We start from the raw sequence: 23246 nt of genomic DNA on the forward strand, positions 1-23246 counted from the left end.
GCCCAGCCTGCTGAGACAAATGAAACTAACAGAGATACGCTGCCTGCCCTCCCAGATGAGGGTAACTGCGCCACCACAGCGTGGAATCGGTGACTCAGTTGTAACCGTGATGGCGGAAGGTACGGCACGGCAGTTGGCTGTGCTGTCCAAGGCCCTCCAGGGACTGTCCCATCTCGTCACACAAACTCTTTCCCCTTGTCCCTTTGCAGGCTCTCTCATCTGGCACCTATAGTTAGTGTCACCTGCTCCTTTGAGTGGCCCCTTGCCCAGGACACAGCTGTGTACCCTCGTGGCATCATCTGTGTGCTGGCTCAGGCCAGCCTGTGGTCCCTGCTCCCCAAGCCTCTCACTGAAGAGAAAGGCACTGAAAGAACAGGTGCCCTCAGCCTGACTAGTAGGCTCTGTCCAGATGGAAAATGACACCCAGCACCCTGCTGTCCTGTACTAGGATAAGGAGGGGTACAGGGAGGCATGCATGTGCAGGCAGGTTTGGACATCAGGGACAGTAATTCCCATCTGTTATATCAGTCAGAGTCCAGCAGGAAAAAGACGACTCACTCACATTGTGTAATCTGAGGTGTGCTTTAAAAAGGGAAAAGGGTGGAGTATAAGGAAACCGCAAGTGAGAGGGAGTACTCTAGTGGGGTGGCAGGGGCAGAGTGGGGTGGATACACAGCTAGGCTTAAGGGGCCAGGGAAGGAAGTGATGCCAGAATCCTAGAGATAGTCATGATTACTCAAGAGTTGCCCGGCAGGAGAGTCCACAGCAACCTTGATGCTGCAGGGCAGGAGCCGGGGGATTCATTACCCCAAACTCAGTCTCCTCCTCTCCTCCATTCTCCTGCTGGGGCTCCCCAATAATGGAACATGACCAGGAGCCAAAGGACAAGGGAGCCTGTCGATACCATCGAGAGAGTTCGGCGTCCCCAGGCAGAGGAAGGGCAGAAGGCTGGGGAATGGTCTGGAAGGCCCCATGAAAGACACCTGGCACATTCCCTAAGTACCTAGCATCCAGAGTTTACAAAAAACTTCCACACATTCAGTCCTCACAACAACCGTGAGGGAGGTAAGGCAATGATTATGATCCCATTTCACAGGTTGAAGACACTGAGGCTCAGAGAGGGGAAACGACTGGCCCAAGGGGACAGGACTCATCTTAAGATGTCAAGTCCTGGACCCTTCCCTGCAAGGCCCCCTGTGGAAGGAAATAGCTCTGCTGGACATGCAGCCACTGAAGCAAGCCCCCAGTCCAGAGGCTTGGAGACCACTGGAGGCTCTGGCAGGGTGACCCTGGGTCTCAGGAGAAATCCGTGCGGAGAGGGAGGGGCTTTTCCATTCCACTGATGAGGAGCTCAGGCTCTTGGGACATTGTGGAGGTACTGGGCACCGCTGAGTTCTTCAAGCTGCCCACAGTAACCTCTTCCTTTTCCTCCTGCCGCAGGTGCCGGAGAACCTCTTGGGACAGCGAGAAGCTGCTGTCATCTGCAGGTTCTGGAACAGGGAAATGGGGGAGAGTGGAGAGAGGATCTTACACATTCCCACTCGAACACACCTAGAGGACTTGCTGGGAAGATCCTCTAACCCTCCCTACCCCCTCTTCCTACCCACCCCCCAGCCACTGGGACTAGAGTTTCATGCAATCCTAGGCTAGAAGTGGTTTCAGGCCAGGCGCAGCGGCTCATGCCTGTAATCCCAGCACTTTGGGAAGCTGAGGCAGGTGGATCACGAGGTCAGGAGTTCGAGACCAGCCTGGCCAATATGGTGAAATCCCGTCTCTACTAAAAATACAACAATTAGCCAGGCGTGGTGACGGGCACCTGTAGTCCCAGCTACTTGGGAGGCTGAGGGAGGAGAATCGCTTCAACCTGGGAGGTGGAGGTTGCAGTGACCCGAGATCGAGCCACTTCACTCCAGCCTAGACAGCAAAGCGAGACTCCGTCTCAAAAAAAAAAAAAAAAAAAAAAAGAAGTGATTTCAGAGAGAATGAAATTCCACCCTTTCACTTCTTCTTTTTTTTTTTTTTTGAGACAGAGCCTATATCTGTCGCCCAGGCTGGAGTGCAGTGGTGCGATCTCAACTCACTGCAACCTCTGCCTCCCAGGTTCACTCCATTCTCCTGCCGAGTAACTGGGACTACAGGCACCCACCACAACACCCGGCTAATTTTTTGTGTTTTTGGTAGAGATGGGGTTTCACCGGGTTAGCCAGGATGGTCTCGATCTCCTGATCTCGTGATCCGCCCGCCTCGGACTCCCAAAGTGCTGGGATTACAGGCGTGAGCCACTGCACCCGGCCCCACCCTCTCACTTCTGAAGCTGAAGCTGATGTTCAGAGAGGAGCAGAAACATGCCCGAGGTCATACAGTGAGGGAGTAGTGGAGCCAAGGCTGCAGCCCCAATCTCCTGTGCCCAGTACATACTGGCCTGGGACTCTTCTGTTTCCTCTGGAATCCTAGATGAAGTGAGGGGCCCCTAGAACCCATCTCTTCAGGCTCCACTGAGGGACTACAGTCAAAGACCTAAAAAAGCAATCTGGTGTGCTGGGAAGAGGGGGGCTTCTCCCAGGGAAGGAAGGGCAGGCCCAGAGCATGGTGCTGCTGTAGCCCCTTCTGACTCTTTGGGAGACCCTGGGACCCCTGACTCCTCTTGCCCTCCAGCCTATCAACCTCCCACCCCATCAACTCCTCACCCGGGTAGACAATGAGGCGGCAGTTGTTCTGAGACTCAGGGTTATCTGCCAGGATGTCCTCCAGTGTCCGGCAGAAGAGTTTGGCCTGCTCAAGCCGATCCTCCCGGCTAAATCCAGCTTGACCATATTGTGACATGGCAAACAAAGTCTGCAAGGGGGTGGCATACTCCAGGACACAGGTGCCTGCCTGGAGGAGGTAAGAGGAAGACCAGACTAAGCCAGGGACCAGGCGGATGGAGAATGGAGGATCCAGTCTAGGCTGTGGCCCTCAGTACCACAGGCTGAGGCCCCACTCCCTCAGCCTGTAACGATAGAGTCCTGGGAGGTGGCCACCCTAATGGGGTCTATGCTGTCTGGGCTGCCTTTGCCTCTGATACCCAACTCTGAAATCAGGGACAGGGCCGGGCTAAATTTACCCTTCACAGATCCTTCTCCTAAGATCCTAGGGCAAGACCTGCAGAGCAAAGCTGTCAACTGCTCCAGCTAGGAATCAGGTCTGGGGCTGGGCTCTGGGGTTCAACTCTGATCTGGGTTCCCCTGCACCCACATGAAATCCTTCAGATGTTCTCACAGGTTTCGTCTGGGGCAGCTTTATGGTCAAGAGCATGGTACAGTCAAGTTGAAATCGTCTACTTTCCAATGGTGTCTCTGAGCCTCAGTGTCCTCCTCTGTAAAGTGGGGATGCTAACAGTCCCTACCCCATAGGGTGGTGGTGAGATTTCAATGAGGTGATCAGATGACACACCCAGAATAGCATCCAGCATGTAGTAAGTGCTCAATAAATGTTACTTATCATTATCATTCAGTGCTGAATCCTGCCCAGACCTGGGACCAGCTAGGGACACTACAGCTCAGAGAAGGGCAGTGAATTTTCATCAGCGCTTGGCTAGGGCCCAGGGTTCTGGGGTCCTGACCTCTGCCCAGAGACCCCCACTCCCCTGCACACTCACCCGCTGCCCGTTCTCCAGAAGCTCATAGATGCTGTTGCTGTAAACCCTATCTTTGATGCCAGCACGGTCAGCGGTCTGCTGGGGCAGTTTATCCAGGAAGCGAATGTTGGGATCAGCCATACTCAGGTTATCAGGCACCCCACAGTCCAACGGGAGGAGGATATACAGCCGCTGGCTCACTGCACCCCGTAGCAGCTTGTTGTAATGCTGATTGTAAGTTTGAATCCGGGCCTGGAGTCCTGAGGCAGGGAAGCCCAAGAAGTCATTCCTGCTAACCCTATCTCCCACCTAATTCAGGAGTGAGACCCAGGTCATTGGCCCCTGCAGTATGTAGGTGCCAGAGAATGGAGAGTCCAGTGCACTCTCATTATACAGGAGGCCAGGAGGGGCAGCGCCTCCAAAAGCCCTCCCCACCCCTTCTCTTACTGCACTGCCCTTTGCCCTCCCTCACTTCTTTCCTCAGATGTCTATGTCAGCCCCGCCCCTTTCCACCATGGCTTTCAGGGCTGAGAGGCAGGCACAGCCCTGGGAAGTGACATTTCCAGCATTCTCCTGTACCCAGATCAGTCTCCTAGCAGAAGCCCTAGGAGATAGCAATGAGATATGGAAGAGCTGCAGCTTTAGCCTGCAAGTCAGAGGAATAAAACACACAGGCTTAGGCTAGGCACAGTGGCTCACACCTGTAATCCCAGCACTTTGGGAGGCTGAGGCAGGTGGATCATTTGAGGTCAGGAGTTCGACACCAGCCTGGGCAACATGGTGAAACTATGTCTCTACTAAAAATACAAAAATTAGCCAGGCACAGTGGCACGTGCCTGTGATCTTAGCTATTCAGGAGGCTGAGGCAGGAGAATCACTTGAAACTGGGAGGCAGAGGTTGCAGTGAGCCAAGATCTTGTCACCACTGTACTCCAGTCTGGGCAACAGAAAGAGACTTCATCTCAAAAAAAAAAAAAAAAAAAAAAGAGGCTCCACAGTGAAGTGGTCTAGGGTCCAGGCTCTGGACAAACCTGGGTTCAAATCCTTTCTCCTCCTCTCTCTAAGCTATGTGATGTCGGATAAATCACTTGATCTCTCAGAACTGCACTTAAAAAAAAAAAAAAAACAACACTGGGCACAGCGGCTCACACCTATAATTCTAGCACTTTGGGAGGCCAAGGCGGGTGGATCACCTGAGGTCAGGAGTTTGAGACTAGCCTACCCAACATGGTGAAACCCGTCTGTACTGAAAATACAAAAATTAGGTGGGCATGGTGGTGGGCCCCTAAAATCCCAGCTACTTGGGAGGCTGAGGCAGGAGAATCACTGGAACCTGGGAAGCAGAAGTTGCAGTGAGCCCAGATTGTGCCACTTCACTCCCGTCTGGGCGAAAGAGTGAAACTCCATCTAAAAAAAAAAAAAAAAAAAAATCTAAGGCCGGTGCGGTGGCTCATGTCTGTAATCTCAGCACTTTGGGAAGCCGACGTGGGTGGTTTACTTGAGGTCAGGAATTCAAGACCAGCCTGGGCAACATGGTGAAACCCCGTCTCTACTAAAAATACAAAAAAAATTAGCCAGGCGTGGTGGCGGGCACCTGTAATTCCAGCTACGTAGGAGGCTGAGGCAGAAGAAAGACTTGAACCCAGGAGGCACAGGTTGCAATGAGTCGAGATTGTGCCACTGCACTTCAGCCTGGGCAACAGAGTGAGACTTCGTCTCAAAAAAAAAAAAAAAAATCTAAAATAGTGATGGGCATGGCGACTCCTGCTTGTTATCTCCGCACTTTGGCAGGCCAAGGCAAGAGGATTGCTTGAGCCCAGGAGTTGAGACCAGGCTGGGTAACACAGCAAAACCCTCTTATTTTAAAAAATAAATAAACAAAACAGGAATGATTATTTCTTCCTCACAGGGTGTGAATCAGAAAATGCACATGAGGCCGGGCGCAGTGGCTCAAGCCTGTGATCCCAGCACTTTGGGAGGCCAAGACGGGCGGATCACGAGGTCAGGAGATCGAGACCATCCTGGCTAACACGGTGAAACCCTGTCTCTACTAAAAAATACAAAAAAAGTAGCCGGGCGAGGTGGTGGGTGCTCGTAGTCCCAGCTACTCAGGAGGCTGAGGCAGGAGAATGGTGTAAACCCGGGAGGCGGAGCTTGCAGTGAGCTGAGATCCAGCCACTGCACTCCAGCCTAGGCGACAGAGCGAGACTCCGTCTCAAAAAAAAAAAAATAAAAGAAAATGTACATGAGAGCACACAACATGCAGTAAATATTTATTGAAATAATTTACGGCTGGGCATGGTGGCTTATGCCTGTAATCCTACACTTTGGGAGGCTGAGGCAGGCAGATCACTTGAGGTCAGGAGTTCGAGACCAGCCTGGCCAATACGGTGAAACCCTGTCTCTACTATCTACTAAAAATACAAAAATTAGCCAGGCTTGGTGGCAGGTGCCTGTAATCCCAGCTACTCGGGAGCCTGAGCCAGGAGAATCACTTGAACCTGGGAGGAGGAGGTTGCAGTGAGCCGAGATGGTACCACTGCACTCTAGGCTGGGTGACAGAGCGAGATTCCTTCTCAAAAAAAAAAGAATTCACGAGTGACCTTGGGTAAGTCACTTAATGGCTCTAAGCCCCATATTCCTTTCTGCAAACCAGGCATCATAGTGACATCCTTCATGCCTTGGGATTAAAGGATTTCGTAGACATGAAAACGCTTTGAAAAGTATAGTGAGTTCTGTGTGTTAAGAAACACAAGAGGCTGTGTGTCTTAGTGTCTATTTTGTTAGATCTAGAAATGGGGGCAGAGAGGATGGCCCACCTGGCAGGATCAGCCGCAGATATCCAATGTAATATGACCATGCCAGCCCATGGGCCACGTTGAAATTCCCTTTTTCACAGACTGCAGAGATCTCAGCTGGGGTCAGGCCCTGTGGACAGCAGGATGGGGATGGGGGGCCTCCATCAAGGACACCCAGAGAACTCCTCCTCCTCCTCCTCCAAGGCTTCCCAACCTGCTCCTGACTTGATCCCTCCTTTGCCATTGTCAAACCCACTGTTCCAGGACATTATACGTTCTACTCCATGGACTCCAACCTTTAAACCAGTTCCACTTCCAGTATCCAACTCAGGGCAGGTCACACCAGCCACAGCCTCCACTTGGCCAGAGCTTCTACCTCCCCCTGTGTCATACCTTGAGGCCCAAGAGGATGTTCAGTGCCTGCGAAAGGCCCAGGAGGGCAAGCATCCAAGTGAAGGGCAGGCCGACCGCATTTGGAAGGAAATAGTAGAAATAGCCGGACAGCAGCAACAGAGTCCCATGGTGGAACGGGCAGCCCAGGCAGGCCCGCACAGTCCTCCAGTAGCTGTCCCGGTACCTGTGGGTGACAGCCAGGCCCCAGCCCCCAGCCCAGCTCAGCCAGAGAGGTTCAAGGAGGGGCAGGGCTAGGCATCAAGGGAGTGATACATGTTGGAAACCCTGTCACCATGGGTACTGCAGTGAGTCACCTGGAGTGGATGTGGCGCAGCTCCTCGGCCAGGCTGCAGACCCCATTTAACAGCTGTCCCAGCTGCAGGGAGGCTAAGTGGAACACCAGGCACCGGAGAATGTGCTCTGGTGACTCTCCTAGCCCCCAAAGGGTCCCCAGGCAGGCAGTCAGCAGAACCAAGGCTGCCTTCTGGGCCCCGTGACCCCTGGGACACGGGATGGATGGATGCAGACTGGAGCGGGTCATCTGTGGGCACCAAGAAATGCATGATCATTCTCCCCTTGCCCTCCTGCCCTTCTGGGACTGAGGCTCTGGCTGGGCATTTCCTCCCAGTTCCCCTTTCCCTGGTGCCCAGCCACTCCCAAAGGCTGCTCTTAGAGACACCTCTAGGAGACAGGCTGGGACTTAGTCACCCCAAAGCTCCTGTCTCTGCGAGGTTTGCTGAAAACAGAGCAGGTGCTGAAAACAGAGCAGGTCCTACACACACATGCCCCACCAAGCCCCAGGGAGACCACAGGTGTGGTGAAGAAAGAAGGCAGCAACTACCCCAGACCCAGACTTGAAGCTGTCCTGTGCAGCCCTACCCAACCAAGAACCCTTGGGGACCTGGGTTTCCCTGTCCCCGGAACTCACCCCAGGGAGGACCTTAGTCAATAAAGTGGAAAACAGAGCTCAGGGAGTGGGGATAGGGCAACCAGCAGGCACCCCCTCGCCTCTGGGTGCCAGGGGCCCTAGGCTTGGCATTCTGCCAGGCTGATCTTGAGCCTACCGTCTGCCTCCCAGACACAGGCTGCTCTGGATGATGACGAGGAGAGAAGGCCCGGCGCTACCAGCAGTCAAGGGCAGCTTCTCTGAGTGCAGCCTGAAAATGAGATGTTAACAACGATTGATTTCTCCACAACACTCTAGCCCTGGCGTCTCTCCAAACCACAGCTTTAGTGATGCTGGGAAGGAGGGTATTTCCTCTTCCTGGGGAGAGGTAGGACCCTTCCCTCAAAGCCCTGATGAGCTGGACCTGAGTCCTGGGGTCAGGGGTGAGGTTTGAGAAAGACTCCGTTCCATTGCCCTTTGCTACCCCCAAACCAAGCATGTTTAGAAACACTCACCACAGTCACAGTTCTGAACACCAGGTTCCCCTCAAGCCACCACGATCAAACACACTGTGCCCAACACTGAGCAGGACTCCACACGCTCAGCCAAAGGCAGCACACACATCACACAATGCTTCCCGTCTCATATTTTTCTTCTGGTTCCCAGAATGCAGATTCTTTTTCTCAAAAGTGTGACCTAGGAGGGAGGAGTGGAAAATGAGCAGTTATTTCCGGTAACAAGAGCTTTTTTTATAAAGCGCTTGGTGGGAGAGGAGGGGCACAGAGGAATGGGGGTTTGGCTCTTTGCAGGAAACGGCCACGCCTGTGACTTCTCCAAGAGAGCCTGCTGGTTCTGGTTGTGGGGATGATATTAGGTAAGTGCAAAAGTAATTGCGGGCCTGGCACAGTGACTCACGCCTGTAATCCCAGCTCTTTGGGAGGCTGAGATGTGTGGATCACTTGAGGTCAGGAGTTCGAGACTAGCCTGACCAACATGGTGAAACCCCATCTCTACTAAAAGCAAAAATTAGCCGGGCGTGGTGGTGGGCGCTTGTAATCTCAGCTACTTGGGAGGCTGAGGCAGGAGAATCGCTGGAACCTGAGAGGCAGAAGTTGCAGTGAGCGGAGATTAGGCCATTGCACTCCAGCTTAGGCAACAAGAGTGAAACTATCTCAAAAGAAAAGAAAAGAAAAATGATCTAACCTACATTGTTTGAGTGTAGGTTATAAAATCCCATGCATCAACCTAATAATAATAATTAATAATAATAATAGTAGTAGTAATAATAATAATAATGTATTTACCTTGTTCCAGACATTATGCCAAGTGTTGCATATATCACTTCACTTGTATATCATTTCACCAGCCACCCTGTCAGGTAGGTATAATTCTAGCCCCATTTTATAGATGGATAATCCAAGGCTCAGGGAGGTGAAATAACGACCTAAGTAATTGAGAGTGGGGACTTGAAGCCTGGTGGCTTGCTCCAAAGCCCAACTTGTTCTGGCCTTGATTTCATGCCAGTAATCCCAGCACTGGTGGCTAGAAGAGCCACCAGAGCACATTCTTCGGTGCCTGGTGCTCCACCTAGCCTCCCTGCAACTGGGACAGCTGTTAAATGGGGTCTGCAGCCTGGCCGAGGAGCTGCACCACATCCACTCCAGGTGAGTGGAGGCCAAGGCAGGAGGATCACTTGAGCCCAGAAGTTTGAGGCCAGCCTAAGCAACATAGGGAGATCCCATCTCTAAAAAAAAAAAAAAAAAAAAAATTAGCCAGGTGTGGTGGCACACGCCTATAGTCCCAGCTACTTGGGAGGCTGAGGTGGGAGCATCACTTGACCCCTGGAGGTAGTAGAGGTTGCAGTGAGCTGTGATGGCGCCACTGCACTCCAGCCTGAGTGACAGAGTGAGACCCTATCTCAAAAAAAAAAAAAAAAAAAAAAAAAGGCCAGGGGCAATGGCTCACCCTTGTAATCCCAGCACTTTGGGAGGCCGAAGCAAATGGATCACTTGAGGTCAGGAGTTCAAGACCAGCCTGGCCAACATAGTGAAACCCCATCTCTACTAAAAATACAAAAAATTCGCTGGGCATGGTGGTGGGCACCTATAATTCCAGTTACTCCGGAGGCTGAGGCAAGAGAATTGCTTGAACCTGGGAGGCGGAGCTTGCGGTGAGCCGAGATCATGCCACTGCACTCCAGCCTGGGCAACAAGAGCAAAACTCCATCTTAAAAAAAAAAAAATAAAGTCCGGGTGCAGTGGCTCACTCTTATAATCCCAGCAATTTGGGAGGCCAAGGCAGGCAGATCACCTGAGGTCAGCAGTTCGAGACCAGCCTGACCAACATGGAGAAACCCCATCTCTACTAAAAATACAAAAAATTAGCTGGGCGCGATGGTGCACGCCTGTAATCCCAGCTACTTGGGAGGCTGAGGCAGGAGAATCACTTGAACCCGGGAGCAGAGGTTGCAGTGAGCCGAGATCGTGCCACTGCATTCCAGCCTGGGCAACAAGAGCGAAACTCCATCTCAAAAAAAAAAAAAAAGAAGAAGAAGAAAGAAAGAAAAAGAGAGCAAGAGAAAGGAAGGAAGGGAAGGGAAGGGAAAGTCTGAACTACATTGTTTGAGCATAAATTATAAAACCCCCATTCCAGAGAGGGGCCTGCCCCACACTCAGAAAGAAGGAACACATGCTCAGAGAGGCCAAGAAGAATCTAGACAGACGGGTGTGGCTGGGTTTCCCCACTCATTCTATTAGCATTAGCACATACCCTTTCTGTCCAATTATATTTCAACAAGGGTGTCCATACTTTGATGAACCTAAACATAAAAATAGACAATTTGCCCTCTGTCTTTAGGTCTTCATTCTGAAGGCCTCTGTGACACATAAAACTCTGATCAAATAAATTTGCATATTTTTCCTCCCATTAATCTGCCTCTTGTCAGTGATTTTCAGCAAGCCTTCACAGGGCAGAGGGGGAATTTTTCCTTGGCCTTGATGCAAGCTTTTAGTTCCCTTGGGGTGGGAATTGTCTCTGGCTACAGTAAGCTGCTTCAAAAACGGGGCAGGCCTGGAGAATGAGGCTAGAATGGCACCTGCAGAGCAGCAATAGTTCATTCCTATCCAGGTCAGAGGGTCCTTGCCCTGGACCCTTCCCCACATCATGACTAGGCACGGGAAGACACACATTCATAGATGCCCTGGCCTCAGAGGAGCAATGAGGCTTCCTGGAAACTCTGGTTTTTCAAAATCATGTCCTAAGAGTGCAGGACACTTTCTCTAACCTACAATAGGCTCACATAAAGACCTAGGAGAAGGCCAGGGAGTGGCTCACGCCTGTAATCCCAGCACTTTGGGAGGCCGAGGCAGGCAGATCATGAGGTCAGGAGATCGAGGCCATCTTTGGGAGGCTGAGTCAGGAGAATCGCTTGAACCCGAGAAGCGGAGGTTGCAGTGAGCCAAGATTGTGCCACTGCACTCCAGCCGGGGTGACAGAGCGAGACTCTGCCTCAGGAAAAAAAAAAAAAGACCCAGGAGAATATATGACAAAGTGCTAACAAAGGTTCCTCTGTGCAGTTGGAATATGGGTGATTTTTATTCTATTGCCCTTTTTTGCTCATTATGTTTTCTAAGATTTCTTTTCCTTACATTGAACATGTATCATTTGTTTAATGTTTGTTTGTTTGTTTATTTATTTATTTATTTTTGAGACAGAGTCTGTCTCTGTCGCCAGGTTGGAGTGCNTTTATTTATTTATTTATTTTTGAGACAGAGTCTGTCTCTGTCGCCAGGTTGGAGTGCAGTGGCGCGAACCTGGCTCACTGCAACCTCTGACTCCCTGGTTCAAGCAATTCTCCTGCCTCAGCCTCCAGAGTAGCTGGGATTACAGGCATGTGCCACCATGCCCAGCTAATTTTTGTATTTTCAGTAGAAACGGGGTTTCACCATGTTGGCCAGGATGGTCTTGATCTCCTGACCTCGTGATCCTCCTGCCTTGGCCTCCCAAAGTGCTGGGATTACAGGCATGAGCCACTGCGCCTGGCCTGTTTAATGTTTAAAATATGCCGTAAAGAAAGAAAATCCAGCTGGGCACGGTGGCTCACGCCTGTAATCCCAGTGCTTTGGAAGCTCAAGGCAATAGGATCGCTTGAGCCCAAGGAGTTAAAGGCTGCAGTGAGCTATGATCACACCACTGCACTCCAGCCTGGGCAACAGAGCAAAACCTAGTCTCAAAAGAGAGAGAGAGAGACAGAGAGAAAGAGAGAGAGAGAGAGAATTCCAACATTGTCTCAGTCTTTTTTTTTTTTTTTTTTTTGAGACGGAGTCTCGCTCTGTCGCCCAGGCTAGAGTGCAGTGGCCGGATCTCAGCTCACTGCAAGCTCCGCCTCCCGGGTTTCCGCCATTCTCCTGCCTCAGCCTCCCGAGTAGCTGGGACTACAGGCGCCCGCCACCTCGCCCGGCTAGTTTTTTTGTATTTTTTAGTAGAGACGGGGTTTCACCGCATTAGCCAGGATGGTCTCGATCTCCTGACCTCGTGATCCGCCCGTCTCGGCCTCCCAGAGTGCTGGGATTACAGGCTTGAGCCACCGCACCCGGCCCTGTCTCAGTCTTAAGACCTCCTTCCGGTCAGGCGTTATGGATCACGCCTGTAATCCCAGCACTTTGGGAGGCTGAGGTGGGAGGATCACTTGAGCCCAGGAGTCCGAGACCAGCATGGGCAACATAGGGAGACCCTGTCTCTACAAAAAAAAAAAAAAAAAAACCACCTCCTTCCACTTCCTTCTGTCCCCTCTCCCTCCCCTACCTACTACTCTGGGCTCATTTCCCTGAATCTGAATCTGCTCTAATGCAGGCCTTGCAGGCTCAGAAGGCATTGAGGCCAGGTCATGCAGACAAAGTAAGCTGTGGCTTGGCCAAAAAGAGTGGGAATGATGGGGGCCAGGGAAGCCAGGAGGCCAGCCTAGCCTGGCCTGACTGGAGAGAAAGGTCCTATAAGGTGGGGGAGGGAGTGCAGTCTGCGAAGGGAGCAGAGGCCCCCTGCCGCCTGAGCCTTCCAATGCCAGGCCAGGATTTCTGCACACCCTTTATCCATGCAGTCTATCCCTGTGTGTACTGTGCTCTGCATGGGATAGGACTGCTGGTGCACGTGCCAGGTCAGTACTCATTGTCATGGCATCTACAGTTGGACAGGGGAATGGGCAGAACACAACTGTATGAGTAAGTAGTTAACTACAGATGTGGCAGGGCTACGAGGAATGCACTCAGCCTACTGCTGTGTGCAGAAGTTGGAATACTCAGGGTCAAATTTCCCTGAAGGCGGCCATTTACGCTGAGTTTGGGAGGAGGATGGGAGTGATGGGGGGTGGGTGGGTATGCAACATTCTGAAGGGAGCAGCACACACAAAGGCCCTGGAGTGGGAAGGAGCCAGGCCGGTGGAGGAACAGAGCAATGGCTGGTGTGGCTGGGGCATGTAAGCATGTTGCCTTCAACATGCTTATGTTAGTTTCCAAGAACTGCCATAACAAAGTATCACAAATTTCGTGGCTAAAAATAACAGATGTTTATTCTCTCATAGTTCCAGAGGCTAGAAGTCCAAAATTAAGGTGTTGGTAGGGCCACACTTCCTCTGAAGTCTCTAGAGTAGCAGTCCCTAATCTTTTTGGCACCAGGGACCGGTTTCTTGGAAGACAATTTTTCCATGGATGGGTAGGGGGATGATTTCAGGATGAAACTGTTCCACCTCACCTCCGAACATTAGTTAGATTTTCCTAAGGAGCACGCAACCTAGATCCCTCGCATGTGCAATTTGCATGTGCAATTCACAATAGAGTTTGAGAATCTAATGCCACCACTGATCTGACAGGAGGCAGAACTCAGGCTGTAATGCTCGCTCACCCACTGCAGCCCAGTTCCTAACAGGCCACAGACCAGTATTGGTCCAAGGCCCAGGGACTGGGGACCCCTGCTCTAGAGAAGGATCTCTCCTTGCCACTTCTACCTTCTGGTATTCCCAGGTGTGCCTGGACCCAATCTCTGCCTACTTCGTCACATGACATTCTCCCTTCTGTGTGTCTCTGTCTTCACATGTCCTTTCTTCTTATGAAGACACCAGGCAAGGTACAGTGGCCCATGCCTGTAATCCTAGTGCTTTGGGAGGCCTGGGCAACATAGGGAGACCCCATCTCTAAAAAAAAAAAAAGAAAGAAAGAAGAAAAAGGAAAAAAAAAGGCCAGGCATAGTGGCTCATGCCTGTAATCCTGGCACTTTGGGAGGCAGAAGTAAAAGGATCACCTGAGGTCAGGAGTTCAAGACCAGCCTGGCCGACATGGTGAAACCCCATCTCTGCTAAAAATACAAAAAATTAACTGGGTATGGTGGCAGGCGCCTGTAATCCCAGCTTCTTGGGAGGCTAAGATAGGAGAATCACTTGAACCCAGGAGGCGGAGGTTGCAGCGAACTGCAATCACACCAGCTTGAGCAACTCCAGCTTGAGCAACAACAGCAAAACTCCATTTCAAAAAAAAAAAAAAAAAATTACCTGGGCATGGTGGCTAACGCCTGTAATCCCAGCTTCTCAGGAGGCTGAGGCAGGAGAATCGCTTGAGCCCAGAAGGTGGAGATTGCAGTGAGCTGAGATTGCACCACTACACTCCAGCCTGGGGGACAGAATGAGACTTCATCTCCAAAAAAAAAAAAAAAAGCACCACTCGTTGGATTAGGACCCACCCTAATGCCCTCACCTTACTCAGTTTCATCTGCAAAAGCCCTATTTCCAAGTTCCAAGTAAGGTCGCATTCACAACTACCACAGGTTAGGATTTCAGCATTATCTTTTTGGAGACACAACTTGATTCATAACAGAGTCAGTGGTATAAGAATGGGACCGGAGGGTGGGTGGGACCATTGTGGCCTGTGGCCAGGGCCTCAGTACCTAGGAAGCGTCACAACAGCTGCATGCATGGGATTGTCCTCAGCAGTCAGACACACATCAGCTGTATTGACAGGCAGGGACATCACAGCTCTTCCAGACTGACCATCTGGTCCTCCGAAGAGGAAGCTGAGGGCCACGGAGGGAAGTTAGGCCCAAGTTCCAGGCTGCCTGGCTCATTGGCTGCAGCTCTCAGGCCGGTGGTGCTGAGTTCCCACACGCCTCTCCACGCCTGCTTCTTCCTCTGGTAGTTGCTTCTTCCCTCCAGACACCTTGGAAGTGCTGGCTCTCATTTCTATTTCCAGCTGAGTTACAGCTCTCACAAGTCTTCCCTGAAACTCATCATCAGTGCTTCTGGTGAGAAATAAGCCCCCATGCTTTCATTCAGGGGACCCTGGGCCTTGGACAGAGTGTGAATGGGGTAGGGAGGTCTCTGGCCTCTACGGAGCCACTCTTTTGCCCACACAACCTCAGTGCCCCTTAATCCTGCCAGAACAGGGACATTGGGGGGATTTTAATATCAGTTGATCACAGTAGACCTGGTTTCCAATCTGGTCTCTGCTTCTCCTGGCTGTGTGACCTTGGCCCGGATATGCAACCTCTTTAAACCCAAATTTCCTTGTACCTAAAATGGGGATAGCAACATCTTTTATCTGACAGAATTATTTTGAGAATGGAAAGAAAAAATGCATAAATGCATGTGCAGACCTGACTTGTAAATGCTCAGTAATTGTTAAGTTTTTTTTTTTTTTTTTGAGATGGAGTCTCACTTTGTTGCCCAGGCTAGAGTGTAGTGGTACAATCTCAGCTCACTGCAACCTCCGCATCCCGGAATCAAATGATTCTCCTGCCTCAGCCTCCTGAGTAGCTAGGACTGCAGACACATGCCACCTCACCTGGCTAAGTTTTGTGTTTTTAGTAGAGACGAGGTTTCACCATGTTGGCCAGGCTGGTCTCAAACTCCTGACCTCAAGTGATCCACCCATCTCGGCCTCCCAAAGTGCTGGGATTACAGGTATGAGCCACCTTGCTCAGTCATTTTTTGTTTTTGTTTTTGTTTGCTTGTTTGTTTGTTTGTTTTTGAGACAGGGTCTGTCTCCCAGGCTGGAGTGCAATGACAATCACAGCTCATTGCAGCTTTAACCTCCCAGACTCAGGCGATCCTCCCACCTCAGCCTCCCAAGTAGCAGGGACTATAGACTTGTACCACGACACCTAGCTAATTTTTGTGGGTTTTTTTGTGTTTTTTTGTAGAGATGGGGTTTCACCATGTTGTCCAGGCTAGCTTAGAACTAACTCCTAAGCTCAAGCAATCCACACACCTCAGCCTCGAAAAGTGCTAGGATTACAGGTGTGAGCCACTGCATCCTGCCAGTAATTGCTAACTCTTATCACCCACCACCAGCACCATCACCATCATTATCACCACTGACAATCAAACTCTTGGAGTTGCCAGCCCCTCTCACCTTGGTTTCTACCTTGGGCTCAAATCACCTCTCCAGCAGACACAGAGATTTGATGTCTAATCCAGGGGTGGCTTCTGGGTCTGACTCCAACTGCCCTTCTGTTATAATTCTATTGTCCCATCATGGAATTAACTATTGTGTCATGGTCTTCCCTAAACAGGGTGCTATCCTAGTAGACATGACAAGGAAAGAGGGGCCAGATGATGGCATGATTAGAGGCAGGGAAGCACAGCTGGCTGGCTGAGCTGGTGCATCTTCAGGAGGTGAACAATGAACCCACATTTTGTTGGAAGGAGGTATCTAGCCGGGTGCAGAGATCTACCATTTATTTATTTATTTATTTATTTTTGAGATGGAGTTTTGCTCTTGTTGCCCAGGCTGGAGTGCAATGGTGTGATCTCTGCTCACTGCAACCTCCGCCTCCCAAGTTCAAGCAATTCTCCTGCCTCAGCCTCCCTAGTAACTGGGATTACAGAAATGCACCACCATGTCCGGCTAATTTTGTGTTTTTAGTAGAGATGGGGTTTCTCCATGTCGGTCAGGCTGGTCTTGAACTCCCCACCTCAGGTGATCCATGCCCCTCAGCCTCCCAAAGTGCTGGGATTACAGGCGTGAGCCACTGCGCCCAGACTTATTTATTCGTTTTGATAATAGCTTTATTGAGATATGTCATATATTATATAGCTCACCAACTTAAAGCATGCTATTCAATTCAATGGTTTTAAGTATATTCACATAGTTGTGCAACCATCACCACAGTTAATTTTAGAACATTTTTGTCATGCCCAAAAGAAACCTGTACCTTTAGCCATTGATATTGTTTGACTGTATCCCCACCCAAAATCTCATCTTGAATTGTAATCCCCATAATCCCTACATGTCAAGGGTGGGACCAGGTGTAGGTAATTGGAAGATGGGGTGGTTTCCACTATGCTGTTCTTATGATAATGAGTGAGTTTCATGAGATCTGATGGCTTTATAAGCATCTGGCATTTTCCCTGCTTACACTCATTCCATACTGCTGCCCTGTGAAAAAGGTGCCTGCTTCTCCTTTGCCTTCTGCCATGATTGTAAGTTTCCTGAGGCCACCCAAGCCATGCAGAACTGTGAGTCAGTTAAACCTCTTTCCTTTACAAATTACCCAGTCTTGGGTATTTCTTCATAGTAGTGTGAGAATGGACTAATATAGCCATCAACCCCCAACCACCAACACCCCTACCTCATCCCCAGACAACCACTAATCTGCTTTCTGTATCTATAGATTTGCCTATACTGGACACAACATAAATGGAATCATGCAATATGTGATTGTGTCCGACTTCTTAGCATCTCCGGTTTTTTGGCTGTTTTTCATGTGTGTGTTTTTGAGATGGAGTCTCGCTCCGTCACCCAGGCTGGAGTGCAGTGGTGCAATCTCAGCTCACTGCAACCTCCACCTCCTGGGTTCAAGCGATTCTCCTCCCTCAGCCTCCTGAGTAGCTGGGATTACAGGTACGAGTCACCATGCCCAGCTAATTTTTTGTATTTTTAGTGGAGACAGAGTTTCACAATGTTGGCCAGGCTCATCTCGAACTCCTGACCTCAGGTGATCCGCCCTTCTTGATCTCCCAAAGTGCTGGGATTACAGACCTGAGCCACTGCGCCCTGCCCTTAGCCTCATGTTTTACAGGTTTACCTATGTTGTAGCATGTATCGTACTTCATTTCTTTTTATCCTTTTTATTGCCAAAAACATTCCATTGTGTATAATATTCCATTGATATACCACTTTTATTGACCATTAATTAGTTAAGGACATTTGAGTTATTTCTACTTTTTGACTATTATAAATAATGCTGCAATGATCATTGATGCCCAAGTGTTTGTGTGGACATACATTTTCATTTCTTTTGGGTATGTACCTGGGAGAGGGGATGCTTGGTCCTGTGGTAACTCTAGATAAATGAACTTTTGAAGAACTGCCACACTGCTTTCCAAGTGGTTGCACCATTTTGCTTTCCCACTAGTTATGTGTGAGGGTTCCAGTTTCTCTATATCCTAGTGAATATTTGCTATTCTCTGTCTTTTAAATTCTATATACATCTAGTGTATATAAAGTGATATCTTATTTTTTTATTTAAAAAAATTTTGGGCCAGGCTCGGTGGTTCTCGCCTATAATCCCAGAACTTTGGGAGGCTGACGCAGGTGGATCACGAAGTCAGGAGATCGAGACCATCCTGGCCAACATGGTGAAACCCCGTCTCTACTAAAAATACAAAAATTAGCTGGGCATGGTGGTGGGTGCCTGTAATCCCAGCTACTTGAGAGACTGAGGCAGAAGAATCGCTTGAACCCAGGAGGCAGAGGTTGCAGTGAGCCGAGATGGTGCCACTGCACTCCAACCTGGTGACAGAGCAAGACTCTATTTCAGAAAAACAAACAAACAAACAAAAACAAACTGGGGGCTGGGTGCAGTGGTTCACGCCTGTAATCCCAGCACTTTCAGAGGCCAAGGTGGGCAGATCACCTGAGGTCAGGAGTTCAAGACCAGGCTGGCCAACATGGCGAAACCCTATCTCTACTAAAAATTAGCCAGGTGTGGTGATGCATGCCTGTAATCCCAACCACCCGGGAGGCTGAGGCAGGAGAATCGCTTGATCCTGGGAGGTGGAAGTTGCAGTGAGCCGAGGTCATGCCACTGCACTCCAGCCTGGGTGACAGAGTGAGACTCCATCTCAAAATAAATACATACATACATACATACATGAATAAATAAATAAATAAAATAAATTGCTGGGGGCCTATGGTACAGGGTGAGCAGGGCCTGAATCAGGACCCTAACCCGGACCTGACCTGAATTGCAACCCCAACCCAACTGCAACCCTGACCACGACCCCAGTGCATTTTATAGAGAGGAAGTCAGACAGGGAAGGAGAAGAATAGGATTTGATGTCATCATGTTGTCCGGCATCCACAGGCCTTTATTCAGAGTTGGGTTAGAGCCTCCATCTGGAAAATGTAGATGCTAAGTTGGGCATTATGTGGTTAACCTGACTTATTTTGAGCAGTTGGCGCTCCCATCTTGAGGAATGCAGATTCCAGCAGTGGCCCAGGGCAAAGAGTGTACGTCATTGATGAGAGCAGGAAAATGAAACTGTTTAGTCAGACTTTCATGCAAGCTGTTTGTGAGATGCTATCTACCCCAGGGACTATAATCGCTGGCACAATCCTAGTCCCTAAAGGAAAGCCACTGGCCCTTGTAGAAGAAATCAGAAACAGAAATGACGTGAAGGTGTTTAATGTCTCTAAGGAAGACAAAAACCACCTTCTGCCAGATATTGTGATGTGTGTGCAGAGAAGCAGGAAGTGAAGACAGGAAGTGAAGAAAGACGCACATGTCTTCACTGCTTTTCTACCCGTGAAGGAGTGCCCAGTTCAAGAAGACCCCGATGGAGTCCTGCCTGTTGAGGCTGTATGCCTTTGGGGTTATGAAAGCTTGTGGGCTTTTCTAGTGAAAATGTCAAATGTTTTCCATAAAATGTTTAAAAGATCAAATTAGCCTTAATGCTGGATTGTCTGTATAGGATTAATAATACATTGTGGCTTATGTATGCTTAAAGATTTCTGTTTATTTCCTCTTGCAGTCGTGCACATGATTTGGGTAAATTATGAGATGAGAAATGGTTTTCAAAGTATTGGATGGAATTTGCCCCCCATTGAAGTTTATAAATGTGTTCACAGGGATGGGGGAAAAATAGCTCATTGCCTAATCAATTTTGCAGGTCATGAAAATGAAATTCCTCTCCAGGTGCAGCTTCAGTCTCATGCAACTTAAAATAATAACAGTTATTTGATTTTTTAAAAAATTATTCGGCCGGGCGCGGTGGCTCAAGCCTGTAATCCCAGCACTTTGGGAGGCCGAGACGGGCGGATCACGAGGTCAGGAGATCGAGACCATCCTGGCTAACAGGGTGAAACCCCGTCTCTATTAAGAAATACAAAAAACTAGCCGGGCGAGGTGGCGGGCGCCTGTAGTCCCAGCTACTCGGGAGGCTGAGGCCGGAGAATGGCGTNGTTGCCCAGGCTGGAGTGCAATGGCACGATCTCGGCTCACCGCAAACTCCGCCTCCCCGGTATTCTCCTGGCTCAGCCTCCCGAGTAGCTGGGATTACAGGCATGTGCCACCATGCCTGGCTAATTTTGTATTTTTAGTAGAGACAGGGTTTCTCCATGTTAATCAGGCTGGTCTTGAACTCGCGACATCAGGTGATCCCCCTGCCTCTACCTCCCCAAATGCTGGGATTACAGGCATGAGCCACTGTGCCCAGCCTACCTTTTCTTTTGTTACTTTTCCTTTTGGTACCATATCTAAGAAACTCTTGCCTAAGCAAGGTCACAAATATTTATGCCTATGTCTTTTTCTAAGAGTGTAAATAGTTCTAGCTCTTATATTTAGGTATTTGATCCATTTTGAGTTCTTTTTTATATGGTGTGAGATAGTAATTCACATTTATTCTTTTCCATGTACATATTCAGTTGTCCCAGCACCATTTATTGGAAATACTATTCTTTTTCACCTTAAATTGTTTTGGCACCCTTGTTGAAAATAAAAATCAACTGACAGGGCTGGGCACATTGGCTTATGCCTGTAATCCCAGCACTTTGGGAGGCCGAGGCGGCGGATCACTTGAGGTCAGGAGTTCGAGACCAGCCTGACCAACATGGTGAAATCCCATCTGTACTAAAAATACAAAAATTAGCCTGACGTGGTGGCACATGTCTGTATTCCCAGCTACTCAGGAAACTGAGGCAGGAGAATCACTTGAACCTGGGAGGCAGAGGCTGCGGTGAGGCAAGAATGCATCGCTGCACACCAGCCTGGGCAACAGAGCAAGACTCCAGCTCAAAAAAAAAAAAAAAATCAACTGACTGTAAATGTGAGAGTTTATTCTGGATTCTCAATTCTTTTCCACTAATATAGATGTCTTTTTTTTTTTTTGGACGGAATCTCTGTCACCCAGGCTGGAGTGCAGGGGCACTGTGTCAGCTCACTGCAACCTCTATCTCCTGGGTTCAAGCAATTATCCTGCCTCAGCCTCCCAAATAGCTGGGATTACAGATGGGCACCACCACTCCAGGCTAATTTTTGTGCTTTTGGTAGAGACGGGGTTTCACCATGCTGCTCAGGCTGGTCTCGAACTCCTGACCTCATGTGATCTGCCCACCTCTGCCTCCCAAAGTGCTGGGATTACAGAAATGGGCCACTATGCCTGGCCCTTTTTTCTTTTTCTTTTTTTTGAGACAGGGTCACTCTGTCACCTCGAATTCGAATTCCTGGGCACAGGTACTTCTTCTACCTCAGCATTCTAAGTAGCTGGGACCACAGACATGAACCACTACACCCAGCTAAATTTTGTATCTTTTGTAGAGAAGGGGTTTTACCATGTTGCCCAGGCTAGTCTGGAACTGCTAGCCTCAAGTGATCTGCCCACCTCAGCCTCCCAAAGTACTGGAATTATAGGCATGAGCCACTGCGCCTGGCCAAGACTCGCTTTTAACTGCATATGCTTTTGCACTTTTGTACCTTTAAACTTTTAGTTTTAGTTTTATTTATTTATTTATTTTGAGACAGAGTCTGTCGCTCAGGCTGGAGTGCAGTGGCAGGGTCTCAGCTCACTGCAACCTCTGCCTCCCGGGTTCAAGCGATTATCCTGCCTCAGCCTCCTGAGTATCTGGGATTACAGGTGTGTCTAGGCCAGGCACGGTGGCTCACACCTATAATCCCAGCACTTTGGGAGGCTGAGGCGGCTGGATCACCTGAGGTCAGGAGTTCAAGACCAGCCTGACCAATACAGTGAAACCCCGTAACTACTAAAAATACAAAAATTATGGCTGGGCACAGTAGCTCACGCCTGTAATCCCACTACTTTGGGAGGCAGAGGCAGGCAGATCACCTGAGGTCAGGAGTTTGAGACAAGCCTGGCCAACATGGAGAAACCCCATCTCTACTAAAAATACAAAAATTAGCCAGGGGTAGTGGCGTGTACCTGTAATTCCAGCTACTCTGGAGGCTGAGGCAGGAGAATTGCTTGAACCCGGGAGGCGGAGGTTGCAGTGAGCCAAGATCATGCCATTGCACTCCAGCCTGGGCAACAAGAACAAAACTCCATCTCAAACCAAAAAAAAAAAAAAAAAAAATTACCCGGGCATGGTGGCAGGCCCCTGTAGTCCCCCCAGCTACTCGGGAGGCTGAGACAGAAGAATCACTTGAACCTGGGAACATCCCACTGCACTCCAGCCTGCATAACAGAGCAAGACTCTGTCTGGAAAAAAAAAAAAAAAAAAGATGTGTATAGGCCTGGTGAGGTGGCTCACCCCTGTAATGCCAGCACTTTGGAAAGCTGAGGCAGGATTATTTGAGCCCAGCAGTTCGAGACCAGCCTGGGCAACATGGTGAGATTTTTGTCTCTACAAAAAAAAAAAAAAAAGTCCACAAGTTATCTGATACTTCTCCCTTCAAAAAGGGAAGCCTAATTTCACTCCCAAATATAGAACTAACTATGTCCTAAACAGCACTGTGGCTTCCTCTTCGATCTCTTTCTTGGATCACTTGCTCTGGTGAAAGTCGTCTGCCCCGCCATAAAGATACTCAAGCAGCCCCATGAAGAAGTCCAAGTGGTGGAGCTACAAGGCCTGCTATCAACAATGGGCAATATCTTGCCAGGTCTATGAACCGGCCACCTTGGCAGTGAACCCTCAGTCCTAGTCAAGCCTCCACATGATTGCATCCCTGGCTGACATCCTGATTGCAATCTCATAAGAAACCCTGAGCCAGAATTATCCAGGTAAGTCACTCCCAAATTCCTGAATCTCAGAAACTGTAAGATAATAAACATTATATTTTAAATTTTTAATTAAAATGGACGTGTATTGCTTGTATAATCAAAACAGAGAAAAAAGGAAATAAGAGAAAAATGGAAATAAAACTCGGTCTTAGGTTCATTAACACAGCTGTGTGATCCCCAGATGGGGGTATCTTGGTCTTTCAGCAGTTTGAGTGAAGACTCCTTGAGGGCTTTGAAGGGCCACAGGTATACTTCGAGTTATGATCAAAAAGTTGATGCTGGGCCAGGCGCAGTGGCTCATGCCTGTAATCCCAGCACTTTGGGAGGCTGAGGCAG

At 49.4% G+C, this 23246-nt stretch overlaps 1 protein-coding gene and 1 pseudogene across 2 annotated transcripts; one reads left to right on the forward strand and one right to left on the reverse strand.

The window, feature by feature from the left end:
- Positions 1 to 567: 567 nt before the first annotated feature.
- Positions 568 to 8447, reverse strand: TMEM173 (transmembrane protein 173). Of its 2 annotated transcripts, XM_025388800.1 has the most exons (8): positions 8209 to 8447; positions 7872 to 7964; positions 7122 to 7348; positions 6808 to 6991; positions 6436 to 6544; positions 3638 to 3876; positions 2688 to 2874; positions 568 to 1490 (listed from the first exon to the last, which is right to left on the reverse strand). In XM_025388800.1, the coding sequence occupies exons 3-8, from the start codon at positions 7346 to 7348 to the stop codon at positions 1297 to 1299; spliced, it is 1140 nt and encodes a 379-aa protein (XP_025244585.1). In that variant the 5' UTR covers positions 7872 to 7964; positions 8209 to 8447; the 3' UTR covers positions 568 to 1296. The 2 variants fall into 2 exon arrangements, with proteins under 2 accessions (XP_025244585.1, XP_025244586.1); XM_025388801.1 differs by lacking the exon at positions 8209 to 8447 and having other exon boundaries at positions 7872 to 8013.
- A 110-nt stretch (positions 8448 to 8557) lies between these two features.
- On the forward strand, positions 8558 to 19435 carry LOC112627082 (annotated as a pseudogene).
- Positions 19436 to 23246: the final 3811 nt, after the last annotated feature.

Source organism: Theropithecus gelada, chromosome 6 (assembly GCF_003255815.1).
Source record: "Theropithecus gelada isolate Dixy chromosome 6, Tgel_1.0, whole genome shotgun sequence".
Lineage (NCBI taxonomy): Eukaryota > Metazoa > Chordata > Mammalia > Primates > Cercopithecidae > Theropithecus > Theropithecus gelada.

Bases quoted from the DNA above. Each gene is read 5' to 3' on its own strand.
- TMEM173 (XM_025388800.1), bottom strand. From the start codon at position 7,348: ATGACCCGCTCCAGTCTGCATCCATCCATCCCGTGTCCCAGGGGTCAC. The intron at 6,992-7,121 runs GTGACTCACTGC...TGTCACCCACAG, and splicing joins CTGCGCCACATCCACTCCAG to GTACCGGGACAGCTACTGGA. The intron at 3,877-6,435 runs GTGGGCCATCCT...TCCCTGCCTCAG, and splicing joins TCTGCGGCTGATCCTGCCAG to GACTCCAGGCCCGGATTCAA.